Source organism: Pseudopodoces humilis, chromosome 6, assembly GCF_049639895.1.
Source record: "Pseudopodoces humilis isolate 2021_Gansu_Grassland_sample_001 chromosome 6, ASM4963989v1, whole genome shotgun sequence".
Lineage (NCBI taxonomy): Eukaryota > Metazoa > Chordata > Aves > Passeriformes > Paridae > Pseudopodoces > Pseudopodoces humilis.
The window spans coordinates 854,222-873,230 of record NC_142205.1 but is presented as its reverse complement, the minus strand read 5'-3'; the positions used below and the strand labels follow the sequence as shown (position 1 = coordinate 873,230).

Below are 19,009 nucleotides of genomic sequence, written 5' to 3'. Positions count from 1 at the left end.
AAAAAACTCAACCACCCCTGCCAGGGCCAGCACTGCCCCATGTCCCCAAATGCCACCTCCAAGGGCTTTGAAATCCCTCAAGGGATGAGCATCCAAACCTCCCTGGGCAATTCCAAGGCCTGAGCTCCCTTTCCATGGGGAAATTCCTGCTGCTGTCCAACCTGAGCCTCCCCTGGCCCAGCCTGAGGCCGTTCCCTCTCCTCCTGTCCCTGTTCCTTGGGAGCAGATCCCAAATCCCCCCGGCTGTCCCCTCCTGCCAGGGACTTGTGCAGAGCCAGAAATTCCCCCTGAGCCTCCTTTGCTCCAGCCTGAGCCCCTTCCCAGCTCCCTCAGGAATTCTCCAGCCCCTTCCCAGCTCCCTCAGGAATTCTCCAGCCCCTTCCCAGCTCTGTTCCCTTCCCTGGACATGCTCCAGTCCCTTTCTTGTCATGAGGGCCCCACCCATTTGCATTCCCAGTCTACTGGGACCTTCCCAGTTATCCAGGAGTGCTGATAAATGATGGGAAATGTCTCTGTGAGCCCTTCCCCCAGCTCTCCCAGCCCCTTTGGATGGATCCATCCTGCCCCACGGATTTGTGGGTGTCTCTGTGGTACCTCAGGTCAGTTCCCCTTGGATTATGGGCCTTGGAGCACCTGGGCCTAGTGGAAGGTGTCCATGGAAAGAATCCCTGGCCATGGAAGATGTCCCTGACCATGGAAGGTGTCCATGGAAGGTGTCCATGGAAGATGTCCCTGACCATGGAAGGTGTCCATGGAAGGTGTCCATGGAAGGTGTCCCTGGCCATGGAAGGTGTCCATGGAAGGTGTCCATGGAAGGTGTCCCTGGCCATGGAAGGTGTCCATGGAAGGTGTCCATGGAAGGTGTCCCTGGCCATGGAAGGTGTCCATGGAAGGTGTCCCTGGCCATGGAAGGTGTCCATGGAAGGTGTCCCTGACCATGGAAGGTGTCCATGGAAGGTGTCCATGGAAGGTGTCCCTGACCATGGAAGGTGTCCTTGACCATGGAAAGTGTCCCTGGCCATGGAAGGTGTCCCTGGCCATGGAAGGTGTTCCTGGCCATGGAAGGTGTCCATGGAAGGTGTTCCTGGCCATGGCAGGGGGTGGAATTAGATGGGTTTTTAGGTCCCATCCCACCCAAACCACTAAAGTGCCCCCCATGGATCGATCCCTAAGGAATGAGATGAGCACAGCAGTGCTGGCTAAGGATTCCTCTTGGAATTGTTACAGTCCTGCAGACAGCTGGAGGTGACCTGAAGGTGAGAGAATTCGGGAAAAATTCCAAAAACCTTTTGATTGTAACACAGGAAATATTTTTCAGAGCATCTCCAGCCTCTGGTTCAGAGCCCAAGCAGCTGTGGAGCCCCAAGGCCTCTCCGTGTCCCACTCCAAGGAGCACCAGCCGCCCTCACGGTCGGCATTTTCCTAAATCCACAATTCCAGCTCTTCATTTCTCCACTTGCTGCCCCGAGGAGCTCTCTCCTGCTGATCTCCTTCCCAAGTGTCCAAAGAGTATCAGCTCAGCTTTGTGAAAACTGACAGACAAAACCCGTGCCTCTCCTCAGCAAGGCAGATTGCTGCACAAAATGTTGGTGTTAAAGTCTTTTTAACTTTAAATTTTTAAAACTGTCTTTTCTGATAATTTCCCACTTTTTCTACCCTGTTGAAATCCCGGTGCATCCCAAAGCTGGACACACTGGTGGAGAGATGTTCTCATGACTGAAGTACAAATGAATGATTGATGAATGATCGATATTCAGTTTTCTGCCCAAATCACGGAGCTGGAGGAAAACAGTTCTGAGAGAAACCTGGATTTTGTGAAGTTTTCCTTCAAATTAATAATAAAACCTGAATTTAAGAGGTGACCAGCACAGTTCTCTTCATTTTAGTTTTCTCTCAAGTCTTTTTGACCCATCTTTGAAAGAAACATTCTGTTTTCATAATAAAAAAACATTGTATTCAGTCAAAATGTTTTTCACAAAACCATGGAAAGTCTCATGAGAGCTCAAGATTAAAACCATGGAATCATGGAATGGTTTGGGGTGGAAGGGACCTTAAAAATCCTCACATTTCTACCCTGTCCTGCTTCCACCCCAAACCATTCCAAGAGATCGTGATTCTACTCCTGAGCTGATAGGAGATGCTTTGACTGCATCCACCTCCCTTCTGCCTTCCCAGAACATCTTTTACAGATAAAAAAAAACAACCAGCAACAACAAAAGACAAACAAACAACAACAACAAAAAATAAAAATAAAAAAATAAAAATTAAAAATAAAAAAATAAAAATAAAAATAAAAATAAAAATAAAAATGAAAATGAAAATAAAAATGAAAATGAAAATGAAAATGAAAATAAAAATGAAAATAAAATAAAATAATAATAATAATAATAATAATAATAATAATAATAATAATAAAGTTGGAAGATTTGGCTGTTCTGGAATATTTGGTTGTTTTGGCTTTTGAGATTTATTAAGTTCAGGAGGCTTTTTGTCCTGGAAGATTTGGCTGTTCTGGAATATTTGCCTGTTGTGGTTTTTGAAGGTTTTCCATTTTAGGATTATTTTTGTTTGCCAGGGATGTTCCTGCCCTCAGCTTAAATGGGAATAACCAATTGCCCTGGAGCTGAACAGATTTCAGGATTTTTGGGGCAGCTGTGGAACTTCCCCCTCTTCAGTGGATCGGGAAGCATTGGCTTCATGGCTGGATCTGATGATTTCAAAGGTCTTTTCCAGCCTAAATGATCCTGTGCTTCTGGGCTTTGCTGGTGCTGGGTTAACGGTTGGACTCGATGGCCTTAAAAGTCTTCTCCAACTTAATTTCCTTCTTCTACAATCGAGGGTGGGAATTTCTAATCTCCCTTTTGGGAAATTACCACAGCACAGCTTCTCTGAGGAAAAACACTCGGCAAAGAGCTCGACACGGAAGCAGGCGGGCGGAAGGGAAAGGCGGATTTGTGAAGTTTTCCTTCAAATTAATAATAAAACCTTTAATTTAAGAGGTGACCAGCACAGTTCTCTTCATTTTAGGTTTCTCTCAAGTCTTTTTGACCCATCTTTGATAGAAATGTTGTGTTTGGCTGGAGCAGGGAGCTGCCCTCGGCCAGGGCGTCTGCGGAATGAGCGATGATCCCGGCGGTGATAACAGAGCCGGCAGGTGGGATGACAGCCCCACACCTGGGCTGGGAGGTGACCCCTGCGTGTCCCAGCCTGTCCCCGAGCACGGCAGCAGCTCCCCAGCTCCAGCCCCGTGGTCAAACCCAAACCAATCCCCCAGGAGCACCCCCAGCACCCCACGGGGACCCTCCCGGTGACCTCGGTGACACCTGACAGGCACAAGGAGCTTCTTCTCCATCCTGCTCTTTGAAATCCTACAGTTTCTAAGCCTTCACTTGGGGTTTTGGGGGGCTTTGGTTAGCACTGAGCCCTCAGCACTTCCAGCTTTATAAAAATTGGAATAAGAATTGGCACCACCCCCAAGTCACTGCAGAGTTGTGGGTTTGAGTCCTCTGGGAAAGCAGAGGGATGCCCACAGCACCAGAAACCTCAAGTGTTACAACAAAACCCCCAAAAAAAGCTTTGAGACCGTAAGATTTCAAACAGCAAGATCAAGAAAAGTCCCCTGTGTCTGTCTTCCAGGGAGAGGAGACAGCCAAGGCCTTGAAGCCTTTCCCCTCTGCTGGGGAGTTTGCTCAGTGTGGGAGGGGATCCACCACGGGGTAAATCTGAGTTTACCACAATTAACTCCCTTCCACACCGGCTCCAGAACGGTCTCAGGCTGCTGCAGAAGCAGCTGTGAGGTGACCCCAGGGCTTGTGGCCTCGCCAGGCCAGGACCTTCCTGAGGAGAGGGCTGAGGAAACTCCTCCCTGGATTCCTGGAAGAACCCTCACGTTACAGATGCAGATCTCTTGTGGAACACCCGAGCCAGTGGATGGGTGGAAAAGTCACCACTCCAAACGTGGAACTTTTGAGTTTTGAGAACTCCCAAAATCACAGAGTTTGGTTATGATTCCTGATCCTTGCTGGAAGGAAAAGCACCTACACAGACACTCGGAGTTTCTCCTTTCTTGGAAGGAAAAAATAAAATTAAAATACTGCTTTTGAATGTGGGCATTATTGAAAAGTTTCCTTTTGGATGAAAACGAGCTCCCAGGCCCATTCCAGCAGGAATTCCTCAAGCAGCTCTGTCAAGGAAGAAAGAATTTGTTGCTCTTTGCTGAAGACATCGACCCCTGAATTCTCCTGCTACTCAGGAGGAAGAGCACGATGGAAGAGTGGGATTTAGGGATGCCCTTGGTGCTTTAGGGAAGCTGAGCAAATTCCTCAGGATCCCAACCTCCAGCACATTTCCTTCTCTCACAGACCACCAGCCTCACTAGGAACAGGAAATTTAAAAAGCAATTACAGATAATTATACATGTGAGATGTGATTAATAAGGCATTCTCAGCCCTAAGCAGGCAAGTCTGGACAACTGATCCCCTTCCTTTGCATCCTGCACCTCTTGGAGTTGTTCCAGATGAGCCAAAACAACTCCAAATACACCAAAAAGGACAAATCCAACCCTGTGTGACAGGAGAGGGGAAAGGACAGGGAAGATCTGGGGGTGAACCCCGAAAAGAGGCCTCTGACCAAGAATGGTTGGTGATGTTAAAGGTATTTTCCGATTTAATGATTCCCCAGGGCCAGGAGTGGCGCTCAGGGATCCTGGTGGATCGCTCATCGTTCCAACTCGGTATTCCCTGACTCCCAGCAGGCGGCTGGGATGTGCAGGGTGGGCTGGCAGGAGAGGGGAAGGGACTTGGTTTTCAGGCCCAGGATAAAGCAGCAGAGCCCAGGAGCCACCGGTGGGCTCAGGAATGGCCACGGCCCTGCAGGAATCCTGGGGAGGAGCCCCTGTGTTTACAGTAGGTGCTGCTGAAAGGTGTCCTGAAGAAAGACAGCAATTAACAGGCCTGCAAAAAAAAAAAATGGTTTCTTTCCACAAAGAGCCTTTTAAGTCTGTTTTTCGGGCCACTTTAAGGGTTAATGTTTAGCTGTTTATCCGGACTTGTCGGATGTCAGCTCTTTCTTTTGACTCCTAATGGCTTATAGCCATCAGGAGGTGAAGACTCCTCAAAAGAGCTGGTGTCAGGAATGTTTTTTTATGCCCACCAGCACCCACACACCTGCAGCAGCCTGTGCTTGCAGGGGGATACTTTACATACTTGAACCTGTCTCCCAGGGCCAGGGGTATAAACATGAAACCAGATCCCGTCTGACACGGCTGCCGGAGCCCCTGGCGCTCAGAGGGGTCGCACACCCACCCCACTGACCACAAAGAACAGCTGGGGTCAGCTCCTGGAGAGCTCCGTGGCTCCAGGCCCAGGTTTTAATGCCCTGGAAAATGTTCAGCACCTCTGAGTGGGGAAACAAAGGAGCAGCCATCAAAACCCAGCTGGGTCACAAATCAAAGGCTCCGGGACAGGGAGCCAAGGGACAACAAAGGCACAGCCCCCAGAGCCATCGGGGCTCACTCCTGACCTTCCCTGGCCCCGAGGTGTCACCGAGGCCCAAAATCACCCAAACAGGCGGAGCAGGTGCACATTCAACCACCCTGAGGTGTCCCAGGGGCTCCTGAGCAGTGATAATGGAGTTCCTGAAGGCCAGAGCCTTCCTCTTCCTCTTCCTCTTCCTCTTCCTCTTCCTCTTCCTCTTCCTCTTCCTCTTCCTCTTCCTCTTCCTCTTCCTCTTCCTCTTCCTCTTCCCCTTCCCCTTCCTCTTCCCCTTCCTCTTCCTCTTCTTTCTCCTCCTCTTCCTCCTCTCCCTCTCCCTCTCCCCTGGAGATGTCCCTGGATCCCGGCAGTGTCCCAGGCCGGGCTGGACGGGGTTTGCAGCACCCTGGGACAGTGGGAGCTGTCCCTGCCCATGCAGGGGTGGAACAAGATGAGTTTTAAGGTCACTTCCCACTCAAACCATCCCATGGATCCACGATTTTTAGAACAAAAAGGCATTTTCTCCCAGAAACGACTGAGATCTCCCAGCTCCAGAGCACTGGGGAGCGAGTGGGGAAATGCTTTGATTTTGAGATTTTGAGAAAGAAGCGAGGGAGAAAAACCCCAGGGAAATGGGAGATGTCATGATCCAAAAACGTTCTTTTCTTTTCCAAACTGGTTCCTTCTCTCCTGGTCAAGAGGAGTTTCAGCTGTGCCGGGACACGAATCCAAAGGGCACCGCAGGGAAGAGCTTACAAATGAAGCTGAATGTGAAATGAAGGTGAATTTGTCCCCTTGGGAAGTGGCCCTGGGACAAGGCAAGTGCTGTGGGATCACCCCCATGGATTTGCAGCTGGAATTCCACCAGGTGGAGCAGGCGGAAGGGAACCACCGGGACACAGCTGCTGCTGCATCCCAGAAGGAGAACCTGAGAGCATCAGATGGTGGGAATGAGGATTTACCATAGAAAAAGGAGAATCTGGGGGTTCTCCTGACTGGAATGTCCCAGCCATGCAGAGTCTGGAATGTTTGGGTGGTCTTTGCAGAAGGACCAGGCTGACCCAAAGCCCTCCCTGGAGCGGGAAGGAGCTGGAGGCTGCAGGAAGGAGCTGGAGGCTGCTGGATCATCAGCTCAGGACAAAGCACCACTGGGAGGGCAGGAGAGGACAGCCTGGCATCCTCTCCCATGTTCTTAGGGAATACCTTCACCCAGGAATGCTCTGAACCGCCTCGGGGAGGTTTGGAGCACCTGAACCTGTCTCTGTCCTTGCCTTGAATGCATCTGAGCTCCCCAAAAAGCTCTGCTGCCACGCTGAGCTGGAGTTTATCCCATGGAGGGTGGCCTGACCTTGCAAGCTCTGAAGCAAACCCAGCTCCAGGTCTGTTGGTGGAGATGATGCCAGAGGGAGAAGCTCCAGGTGGGAGCAGGAAGTGGGGCAGATCCCTGCAGCCAGGAGCCCGTCATGTCCAGCTGGCAGCCAGGGCAGGTTCCACCTGAACCATGGGGTGGCAGATGTGCCCTTCACCTGTGGCAGCACAGCCTGAGGGGGTCTCTGCCCTCCAGTGCTCACCTGTCCTGGAGCAGGGACACCCGACTGCCTTCCATGGAGGATTCTGGTGCTCTGATGTCAAAACTCAGCTCAGATAAATCCTATCAGCCTCGAGAGACCCCAGGACAAACCAGCACAGCTCCCTGAACACCCACAGCGGGCCAGGCGGGGCTGCAGCTGTGGCAACCCGCAGAACCAGGAGCACCAGGATGGCAGGATGAAGATAAAGCAGAAGATAAAACAGAAGATGAAGATAAAGCAGAAGATAAACCAGAAGATAAAACAGAAGATGAAGATAAACCAGAAGATAAGACAGAAGATAAACCAGAAGATAAGACAGAAGATAAACCAGAAGATAAGCTGGGTCAGCACTCAGAGAGGAACCACAGATGAACCTGTGGGGCCAACTCCACCCATCCAACGGGATTTGTTAGGAGCACCCCTGGCAGCAGGACCTTCCAGCTGGGAAGTCCAAAGTGCCCCAGAGAGGATGGGGACAATCCATCAGCCATGGCCAGTGCCCCGGGCTGTGCTCGGATCCTGCTGGGGTTGGAAGTACAGGTGGAGTTCAGGACTTCCTTAGGCCTAATATAATAATCCTTAGGATTATTTCTTATCAAAGATGGGCTGGAAACTCCCCCTGGAGCTCTGGAAGGGTCACTCACTCTCCAGCCTCTGACAGGAACAAGTCCATCCTCACTAAGGAGAACCAGAAACCTCATTAAGCACCACCATCCTTCATTTGAAAGGGGCTCAACACATTCCCAAATACCTCAGATTTTCCCTCAAGTCCTACTTGAACTATGCCAGTGTTCTGCCAGGTAAATCCTGCGGGTTCTGCTCAAATCCACCATTTCATGGGCATTAAAGAAGCCCCCTGGGGTCACCTCTTCATTTGAGGTTCACGAGGAGAACGAAGATACTCCTGCCTTTGTCAACAGGACGATAAAACAGAAGATAAGGCAGAAGATGAAGATAAACCAGAAGACAGAAGATAAAGCAGAAGATAAACCAGAAAATGAAGATAAACCAGAAGATAAGACAGAAGATAAACCAGAAGATGAAGATAAAGCAGAAGATAAACCAGAAGATAAGGCAGAAGATAAAGCAGAAGATAAAGCAGAAGATAAACCAGAAGATAAACCAGAAGATAAACCAGAAGATGAAGATAAACCAGAAGATAAAGCAGAAGATAAAGCAGAAGATAAAGCAGAAGATAAACCAGAAGATAAACCAGAAGATAAGGCAGAAGATAAACCAGAAGATAAAGCAGAAGATAAAGCAGAAGATAAAGCAGAAGATAAAGCAGAAGATAAAGCAGAAGATGAAGATAAACCAGAAGATAAGACAGAAGATAAACCAGAAGATAAGCTGGGTCAGCACTCAGAGTGGAACCTCAGATGAACCTCTTGGTGCTCCCGAAGCCACCGGCGGAGCAGGAGGAAACAATCTCTGCGGCACAGCTTGAATCCTCTGCAGTCTTTGGGAGACACTTCCCACTGAGCTTCCAGCCTCCTGCCAGCCCTTCAGGACCTTGTGCCACTTCTTTGCTGAGAGGAGCTCCTTCCAAGCCCAGCCTCCAACCCAAGGGCTCCCAGACTCCCAGGAAACCGTTCTCCAGCCCCAGAAGCAAAGCAGAACTTCTCACTTCTCAAACATTTTTCCCCATGGCAGCTGGCAAATCCCTTCCCTGGCTTCTCATCCAACTTGGACAAAATTACTGCAGAGAATCCCTCCTGCTCCCCTCCCCCCTGTGCAAAGCAATCCCAAGGGAGGGATGGTTCCATGGGGACCCCCTGCTGGATTGCATCTGATTTCCCTCCTAAGTATGGAATGGGGAAGCGTCTCGAGGGCTATGGCTGTGACCTCCATACAGCTCTTTTGTCAAGTGCCATTTCATTAAAAAATCAGCCTTTTAACTGTGGACACATTTCAACCTCACCAAATCTGCTAATTATTGACAGTTGGTGAAGAGGAGATTTCACTTGTTCCTCCTGTTAAACTGCATCTAATTAGTAATTACTGGTTCACTGTCATCTTTACTGCAATAATCCCACTGCACATTGGCTCATTAACCTTTTGCTTTTCTAAAGCAGCCTGCCAACAAGATGAAGGCTAAAACAGATTGGAAAACAATAGCTCAGCCTTGGATTTTAGGCTGTTTATTCCCCTTGTCCTGGAGATCCAAGAGCAAGATTATTTTTAAGGAAAGGCTGAAATCAGCCTCATTCCAGAAGACGCCTCGGTTTGCATTGAGCATCACCCAAAAAGCGCCCTTTGAACTCCCCCCAGGCCAGGGCAGGAGAGCTCAGGTGGTTGAAGGTTTCCCTGCCATTCTCCAGCTCCGTTTCTCCATTTCCCAGCTGGCCCTATCCCCCTTTTCCCCAGGATCCCGCCGGGCTCCTGGTGGGTGCTGCTGAAGGAACGATCTGGAGGAGCAGGGCCCACGGGGCGCAAAAGCAGCGGAGCAACCCCGTGGCTCTTTCTTCTGCTGCTACACTGAATTTCATTTGCACAAGTCCCATTTTCGGTTTGGAGCTGTCACAGCTGTTTCCATTGGCAGTGCATAGCTGAGTAGGAGTTGTCAGTGGGGATGCTGCGGGATTGGGAGAGGGAAGAGATTCCCCGGGGGGCATGGGAGGCAGTTGGAGGTTGTGGGCTAAATGCATTAACTACATGTTTCTCCTAAACTTAACAGCAGTGAATTACTCAATGCATATTGATGGGTTTAGGTACCACAGTTAACGCTATCCTGGGATGACAAGAACGTTTCTCAGCAGCTCCAGCGTGAGTATTCCCAAGAATCCATGGTTTCATGGCTGATACGAGGGGTTTATTTTTATAACGTTCTCTCTAAAGCCATAATATCTAGAAACAAGCTGTGATTCTGGAGCACCGCTGCAGAAATCCAAGTGGAATTTCATCCCTACAAAAGGCTCTGCTAGGCTGGATATCGACCCAGAAAAGGCTCAGGGTGCGTTAACCTTCCCAGCACGTGGAGTTTGCTCACCCCCAGAATTCCCTTTCCCTGACACTGGTGCCTCTGCTTGCAGCCGGAGCTCAGCTCTGATTTCACTGGAGTTGTTGTCACACAGGAATAACTCCGGAGCAGCTGCTGGGACAAGGTGGCTGCAATTATCCAGCAGATTTACTCAACCTGTTGCAAGGCTTCAGCTCTGCTGGAAAACCACTTGTGAGTTTGAGCCCCGTCAGGAGAGAGGATCCAAGCGGCCACGCCAACTCCTGGCCCGAAACAGCCGAGTGGCGACACTTCAGCCTCTGTTTGCTCCCTGCTTTGCAAAAGGTCCTGTGTGATTCAGAGCAGGGTTTGGATCCCTCACAACTCCTGCAGGGGTTGCTGCTCACACCACAGCCACGTGCTTGGGGCAGAGCACGTCTCTTACACCTCGTTGCTGATTTGCTCCCTGTAGTACTTGGTACAACAGCGTGGTCCCATGACCGAGGCCAAGGGAAAAGCAAAGACATTCACACCTGCTCAGAGATCCGTGTTCAAACACCTCTGAATTCCTTATCTGGCAAGACAGAATCATGGAATCATTCAGGCTGGAAAAGACTCCACTGAGCCCAAGCACTGAAGTTCATGGTCTGGTGATGGGTGCCCAAAACTTCCCAGGTTTTGAGAAACACTCCCTGCAAGGAGACTGGGATTTCACATCCGGAAATGGATCCAGAGAGATTGTTCTAGGTAAATCACTCGCTTTGCTCCTTGAGCATCCCCACAAAAACCTCCAAAGAGATTTCAGAAAACGGGGGGAATGTCCTTTGTAAACACTGTCAGGTTTATAGAAAATGCAAACATAATGGAAAAATAGGCTGGGAGAGCTGGGAATGTTCCCCTGGAGAAGGGCAAAATGCAGGGAATGCTGAGAGTCCCTGCAGGGGCTCCAGGAGAGCTGGAGAGGGACTGGGGCCAAGGGCTGCAGGGACAGGAGCCAGGGAATGGCTTCCACTGGGAAAGGGGAGATTGGGCTGGGATCTTGGCAAGGAATTCCTGCCTGGGCTGCAATTCCCAGATTTGCCGGGGCTGCCCCTGGATCCCTGGCAATGCCCAAGGCCAGGCTGGATCCTCCTGGGACGGTGGGAGGCTGGGGTGGGAGGGGATGGGATTTAGGGTCCCTCCTGTTCCAAACCATTCTGGGATTCCCGGCTGCCTGTGGAGCCGCTGACCCCGCGGCAGGAGCAGATGTGGGATCCAGCTGTGCAGGGCTCTCCCCCGGGGAGCAGGGCTGGGTCCCAGCAGGCAGAGCTCAGGCAGGCTCAGGGAGGGCTCCCTCTCCCTGGCAGGGTGCGTGGGCAGCGCACGTCATCCCGTCTGATCCCTAATCAGCGCTGATTCACGGCTCCACCGCCGGGAACATCTCAGCTGCCTTCAGAAGGTCACTCCCAACAACGCCGGCGCTTCCAGGACTGCCTGGTGCCTGCAATCCCAGTATCCCTGGAGGCATGAAAATTCAGCCCCGAGCTTTCCCTGGGGGTTAGAATTCGTTCAGCTGCTGAAGCCAGCGAGATTTTCCCTGCTGGAATATCAGATTCTGCACAGGAGAAATGATCTGTCACCCGGAATGCCACAGTTCCAGCGGGAGGTGTCCCTGGGCCACCATGAAACGAGAGGGTTTTCAAGGTCCTTCCAACCCAAACCATTTTAGAATTCCAGGATTTTGGAGGAACAGTGGCAATGTCACCTTTGGGATAAATGGTGTTGGTGGTACCTGCTGCGGTCTTGCTTCCCTGATTACCCCGAAAGAATTTTCCTGGAAATGGGGAGGAAATTGGAAATTTCCTGTGAAATTGCAGCAGGGAAGGTTTAAACTGGAAATTAGGAAGGAGTTCTTCCTGGAAAGGGTGGTCAGGCACCGGAAGGTGCTGCCCAGGGCAGGGCTGGAGCGCCCATCCCTGCAGGGATTTAAAGCCCTGTGCAGGTGGCACTTGGGGACACGGGCAGTGGTGGCCCTGGCACTGCTGGGGAACAGTTGGAGATCTCAGAGGGCTTTTCCAGCCTTAAAAACTCTCAGATTCTCTGGAGAAGGAGCAGAAGGGATGCTGTGTGCCCGAGACTCCTTCCCACGGGCAGGTTGGACGTGCTCCAGGCTCTACCTTGAGCAGGTGCGAGAGCTGGCAGTGCTCCTCAGCCTTGCCGAGCCTCGCCTCGCAGCAGAGCTGGGCTCAGAGCACGGAGCTGGTGGCCGGGGAGCCGGGGCTGAGCTCCTGCCAGCAGCGCTGCCAGGCTGCGGGCACACACAGAGCCCAGGAGAGGCAGGGAAATCACATTGCTCCTGCAACTGGGGCTTGTGCAGCTCCTGACTGCAATGCTGTGTCTGCTCCTGATGGAAGGGCTCCAAAAACGATGTTGACTAATTAGAAAAAGTTTAAGGAAGAGCCATATGAATCATTAAAGCTTCAGCAAACACGTCTTTTAGCAAGAGGCTCCAAGACTGAGATGAATTCAGGTTCTTAGAGAGAAGGGACGGTTTTCTCAGCCTGGAGACAGCAAGAAGGACAACACAGAATTCCCGACGTGTTTGTCAGTCAGCACACAAGTGTACAGCAAGATTCCCTGGCTGGAAGTCATGGATGAACCCACCCAGACTGAAAAACTATGAATTAACCTGCAGACAGCGTAACAAACTCTTGATCAGCTCTTCCAGCTGACACGGGAAGAGCCCTGAGAGAGTCCTTGTGTGACAGAGGTTTTCTCCCTCAGGAATAGAGACCTTCTCTGGAAATGTACAGATTTACAGCCAGGAAAAGCTCCAACCACCAAAATGAATGACTTAGAAATAAATTCACCTGAGCAATCTGTTAAATTGTTCTGAGTGACTGTGTTGGTCATTCCCTGCTCCTTTCCTCTGTTCACCCCCAGGCTGGGTCTCCCCAGGAGATGAAAAACAAAAGCCCTCAGAGAAGCTGTGGGGAAGAACATCCCCCTCAAATGGGTGGCCCAGGCTCTTGGCCTCAGGGACAGAGCTTGGATTCCATATTTTAACTCCAAGGAAACCCCAGTGTGAGGGAGAGGGGCCTTTGCCTGCCTGGAGAGGCTGCAGAGCTGAGGAGAGGAGCACTGGCTCCATCAGGACCACAGGAACAGGAGAGGAGGGCAGAGAGGCCGTGGTTGGTACCCCCGTGAGCCCCCGGCACGCACTGACCTCGGACATCTGCGGGAAGAGGCTGATGGCCAGGGGCAGGGCCAGGCCAAAGGCAGCGAGGCACACGAGGCTTTGGACCGGGAGAATCATCCGGGGACGGGACCTCAGGAGCGAAGTTCTGCAAGGGAAAGGCTTGGTTAGATCATTCCAGGTCCAGGGGAGCGCAGGACACCCCTGGATGGACACCCCTGCTCACCTGGCCCCCCTCTCCTCACCGCTGCCAGGCCCTTCCCAGAATCATGGAATGGGCTTGGAAAGAACCTTGCAGGTGATCCAATTCCTCCTCCTGCCACGGGCAGGGACAGCTCCCACCGTGCCAGGGCTCTCCAGGCCTGCCCAGCCTGGCCCTGGGCACTGCCAGGGGGGCACAGCTCCCCCTCAGCAGGTCACCACCCCCAGCCCCAGCTCCACCCCACAGAGTGAGGGGACCAGGTGACCCCACCACAGGTGACCCCACCACAGGTGACCCCTGTGGTGACCAGCTGGAGCTGGTGCCCCATGAACAGAAGGAAATCAGGTCCTGGAGAGGCACTGGGAGGTCTGGGAGCTTTGGAGAAGACACTGGAAAAGGCACCAGCAGCTTCATTGATGGAGCAATGGAGCCACAACATTGGCAACCCCTTAATTTGTTAAAATCCAACATCTGCAGTGGGTGACGAGGACCTTTCAACATTTCCTGTTCCCAGGGGACATTTATGAGTTCCAGACTTGCCAACAGCAAACACCTGAAGATTCCTGCAAGGTCAGGTTCTGGGAATGGCCCAAAAGTGACCTTTCTGATGGAATTAACACCTGAAAACTGGGACAACATTCAGTTGGTGGAAGCTGGTACATTCAATATATTCCAGGGTAGGGGGCCTCAGGCAGTTCATCAGTGTTAAAGTGGAAAATATCATTTGTGAAGGATTTATTCTGGTGCCATTTACAAAAAGAATCCCTATCATTCCACTGGAAAAATGGGAATATGAACCAACAACTGCACGGGGAGTTTGGCTGGAATGTTCAGTGTGTGTGAGCAATGTGGAGAGGGAGTGGATCTGCTGCTGGGTTATTTGGGACACAGGGAGCAGCTGGAGCTGGGCCAGGGCAGGCTCAGGTTGGAGTTCAGGGAAAGGTTCTTCCCCAGAGGGTGCTGGCACTGCCCAGGGAATGGGCACATTCCCAACTCCAACCAGGAGCGCTGCCAGGTGTGCCCAGGGTTGCTGGGGGGTCTGGGCAGGGCCAGGGCTTGGATGGATGATCCCTGAGGATCCAGCTCAGGATATTCCATGATTCCATGATCTCCTTCCCTCTGGGGCAGTCCCAGGAGCTCTCCTTGGCCAGGGAAGGTCTGAGAGACGACACCAACCCCTGGACATCCGTGCCTGGGGTGACATCACCGGGATTAAACCTCTCCCAACCCCACGTGCACCATTCCCAGGCGCCAGCCCAGGCTGTCCCTGCCCTGCCTTGGCATGGGGCTGCAGCCAGGGCGGAGCCCAGGTCACCTCAGCCCCTTGCTCCACGTCTGGTACCAGCTCCAAATGCACCTGGGTGATCTGATGGGAAGGAATTCACCCCCTGCTCCTGCCTGGGCACACTCAGCCTTCACCCCCTGCTCCTGTCAGGGCACACTCAGCCTTTGTCCTCTGCTCCTCTCTGGGCACACCCAACCTCTCAGGGCACACTCAGCCTCTCTGGGCACACTCAGCCTTTGTTCCCTGCTCCTGTCAGGGCACACTCAGCCTTTGTTCCCTGCTCCTGTCAGGGAACACTCAGCCTGTCTGAGCACACCCAGCCTCTCTGGGCACACTCAGCCTCTCTGGGCACACTCAGCCTCTCTGGGCACACTCAGCCTCTCTGGGCACACTCAGCCTCTCTGGGCACACTCAGCCTTCGTCTTCTGCTCCTCTCTGGGCACACTCAGCCTTCACCCCCTGCTCTTGCCTGGGCACACTCAGCCTCTCTGGGCACACTTGGCCTTTGTCCCCTGCTCCTCTCAGGGCACACTCAGCCTCTCTGAGCACACCCAACCTCTCTGAGCACACTCAGCCTTCATCTCCTGCTCCTCTCAGGGCACACTCAGCCTCTCAGGGCACACTCAGCCTCTCAGGGCACACTCAGCCTCCCCACCCTTGCTGAGAGCTGCCTCCATCTCCGGCAGCTTGGGGAGACGTGGGGAGAGCAAACACCAGGATTTATCTCCTCCAGCATCTCAGCTCCTCGCTAATAAGCTCTCAAGACGGAGTTGATCCTATCAATTTGTGCTGTGAAAGTCAAGCTTCTGTTCTGCAGTGCTGAGCTGCTCTGTGCTGCACGGAGCACGCTGCAGCTCAGGTCCTCCCACAGAAACCTGCCAGGCTTCGTCCCAGCAGGACAGCAGGTCACCTGGCCAAGGAGGACAGCAGGTCACCTGTCCCAGCAGGAAAGGTGTCCTGTCCCAGCAGGAAAGGTGACCTGGCCAAGGAGGAGAGATGACCTGTTCAAGGAGGAGAAGTCACCTGTCCCAGCAGGAGAAGTCACCTGTCCCAGCAGGTCACCTGTCCCAGGAGGAGAGGTGACCTGTCCCAGGAGGAGAGGTGACCTGTCCAAGGAAGAGAAGTCACCTGTCCCAGCAGAAGTCACCTGTCCCAGCAGGAGAGATGACCTGTCCCAGCAGGAGAAGTCACCTGTCCCAGCAGGACAGCAGTGACTGCTCCACACCCTTGAAGCCCTCCCTGTTGCAGGGCTGCCGTGGCTGAGCTGTGCCCATCCCTGGGATGCTCTGGGCAGCTCCTGGAGCTGTTTCTCCTGCTGGAGCTGCTGTGATCCGTGAGAGCCCTGGCTGGGACAATCCCAGGAGCAGGCTCCTTGCAGCCTCCCCGGGGCTCAAGGCATCGCTGTGACACCACCCCTGACATCTCCATTTGGAACTGCACCCTCTGTAATTATTGCCCTGTCAGGGACCTTATAATCACCCCAGTAAAACCTCGACCAATTTAAAACGATCCCGGGCCCAGCCCCCAGGTGTGACTTCCAGGGGTGCTTCCAACTCAGGCCAGTTCAAATTACAAGGGCCCACCTCCTAATTAGGTAGAGTTTATGGCTCGATTTAAAAAGGAGAGCAGACTAATTAACACATGTAGTGCAATGTCTTAATTGGGATTCAGATTGGAGAATTTGTGTGGTTCAGAATAAATGACTCATAATTAGCCAAGAGGTCCAGTTTTCTCCCGTCCCTGGGATCCCTGCTCCCGACACCGAGCTCGGGAGGATGGGGAGTTAAATATTGCATTTTGTGAGCTGCCAGCTGCAATGCAAATCCCTTTTCACCCATTAACCCCCCACGGGAAGGCAGTGATGAGGAGCTTCCAAAGGCTTCCACGGCAGAGGATCAGCACAGACTGGAAATAAATAAAACGAATATCCACGTGGTGAGGAGGGATTTAGGTTACACCGCTGCCCTGCGTGCTCTGCCCAAGGGTGGGGTGAGGGAACGGGGAGCTCTGCACCTCCAGAACCCCCTGACAGCCCAGCCCTGGCATCTTCTGGAGCCTAAAACATGCCAGGGTGAGGGAACTCACCCAGGCCAACCTCCCTGCTCAAACAGGAGCACAGAACTCAGGATTGTGTCCAGATGGATTTTGAGTCTCCCAAAAGACACTCAAAAAAGAGATGCTAAAAATCGAATTACCCATCATCTCCAGGGATGTTCAAAAAGCAGGAGGTGCTAAAAGAGCAGAGGAAGGAGCCTGATTCACTCACAAGAGCAAACCCCACCCCACCCCAGCTGCAGGGGGATTGGTGCTGTTCCACAGGAGAGCAGGAGTTTTGGAGACCTCACCCCATCCACGGGACAGGAGCAGCTTTGGGATTAACCCTGGCTCAGATTATTCAGCAAGGGGTTGGAAAGTTTGCACAGAGAGGTCTCACACTGGAAAGCTGCAGGAGGACAAGGGAATCATGGAATGGTTGGGCTTGGGAGGGACCTTAAAGCCCATCAGGGACAGCTCCCACTGTCCCCAGGAGCTCCAGCCCCAGTGTCCAGCCTGGCCTTGGGCACTGCCAGGGATCCAGGGGCAGCCCCAGCTGCTCTGGGCACCTGTGCCAGGGCCTTGCGCTCTCCCAGCCAGGAATTCCTTCCCAAGACCTGATCCAAACCTGATCCAAACCTCCCCTCCCTCAGCTGGAGACCATCTCCCCTTGTCCTTTCACTCCCTGCTCTTGGGAAAAGTTCTTCTCCAGCCTTTCGTAGGCCCCCTTTAACATGTTTATTTTATCGTCCCCAAGTTTACAACACAACATTTTGGCTCTGTGTCATCGTCAGAACTGACCCACGACTCTCCCCTGACCTGTGGATGGCAAAGAACAGGAAACTTTGCAACACTTCCCTCCTCTCCTCCTCCTCCACCTCCTCCTCCTTCTCTTTTCCTTCAAGCTTTGTTCCTTTTCCCCCTTTGTGCCTCTTCCTCCTGCAATTTCCCCTTACAACTTTTGCTGGGAGGACGCTGGAAGAGGCAGGGAAGGCTCTGGGAATGTTGAGCCGAGTGCTGAGGGACGCAGCGGAGGCAGGCGAGCCCGCGGCTCCCGTCTCGCCGTGCCGCAGCGCGGTGTCCGTAGGTACAAACACACAGACAGTGCATCTGCTGCACAGAGACAGGGTGTTGGAGCTCTTGTAAATACACCTTCATTCAACTTTCATCACAGTGTTCATTAGTGGTTGAAATTTTGCATAATTTGGCAGCTGCCTCTGGCGTTTTTCAGGAGGTGCTGTAATTTATTCCATATGGAAGTCAGGCGCTGCACTCCGAAGGAGTTATCGGGTGCACTGAACCAGGGCTGTATTTGTCTGGGAGGAGGTGTCAGATGCTAAACTAAACATGACAGGAGTGAACCCAAGTCTCCCAGCTGACAGATTCGCTGGGGTTTGCTATAAACAGGTTCAGAGGCAGCGCAGACACCGCGAGACGCCGGCGCCTGCTGCGGGGCACCGGAGCTTGGGGGATCCTCAGGGACCCCAGACTCCTCACAACGCCCCTCTGATGTGCCAAGCAAGCTTGGGATCCCCAGATCCCCGTTCTGCTGGACCCTCCCAGAGTCTGTCAGGTCTCTGCTCTGCTCCCGAGCTTTTCTCGCTCGTTTTGGGTCGTTTTGGGAAATCTGAGCTCTACCAGCGACCGGCAGCTCTGCTGTCCCGGCCAGCCAGGCCTCACCCCGCAGCTCCAGCCCGGTGCCCCTCCAGAGGATGCCAGCCGAGGGAGGTTTGGGGTTTTTGTGCTTGACTGACACCATTAGAGGAGCAGTTTCCGTGTTTTCTCTGGGAAGGCCCCGGCAGCTGAAGGTGTCGCTGCCGGCAGCTGCTGAGTCCAAACAAACTTCACCGAGGGCTGAGCCGGACGGGGCCGTGGGGGAAAAGCACCTGTGGGGAGAGGGATGTGGGAACACCCCGCTCACACTGACACGGGAATATCTCTGGGAAAAGTCCACGGGAAGGAGGGCCAGGAGGGCCTCCCGGTTCTGCAGTGACAAACACGGCTCGGGCGGAGGAAAATGCCCTTCCAGCACCACGGAGCTCTGGTCAGCCCCCAGGAAAACCCATTTTTCCCAGTGCCACCGATTTAGCTCAGCCAGAGCAGCTCTGCAGTGCTGATCCAGCCTGGGAGCAGCCTGGATTTATGGGATTTACAGGAAAACAGCCCTGAGAACCGCTGCATGAGGAGGATTTGGAGATGAACAGACACAACTGTTCTGCTCCCATCTCTCCCTCACTGCTGCACACTGCCAGCAGTTCCAGCTTTGGCTCTTGCACAGACACTGCCCAGCCGGCTCCAAGGCCTCCTCCAGCACATCCTGACATTCCCAAGCT

The 19,009-nt window shown here is 52.9% G+C and overlaps 1 protein-coding gene across 2 annotated transcripts in view; it reads right to left on the bottom strand.

Moving 5' to 3' along the window:
- The window catches only part of SFXN5 (sideroflexin 5), a 111,489-nt gene that overhangs the window by 4,871 nt on the left and 87,609 nt on the right, over positions 1–19,009 (bottom strand). For both annotated transcript variants that reach the window (XM_005532569.3, XM_088056984.1), the window contains exon 13: positions 13,186–13,303. In XM_005532569.3, the coding sequence (XP_005532626.2) occupies positions 13,186–13,303 (118 nt within the window). The remainder of the gene's footprint in view (positions 1–13,185; positions 13,304–19,009) is intronic.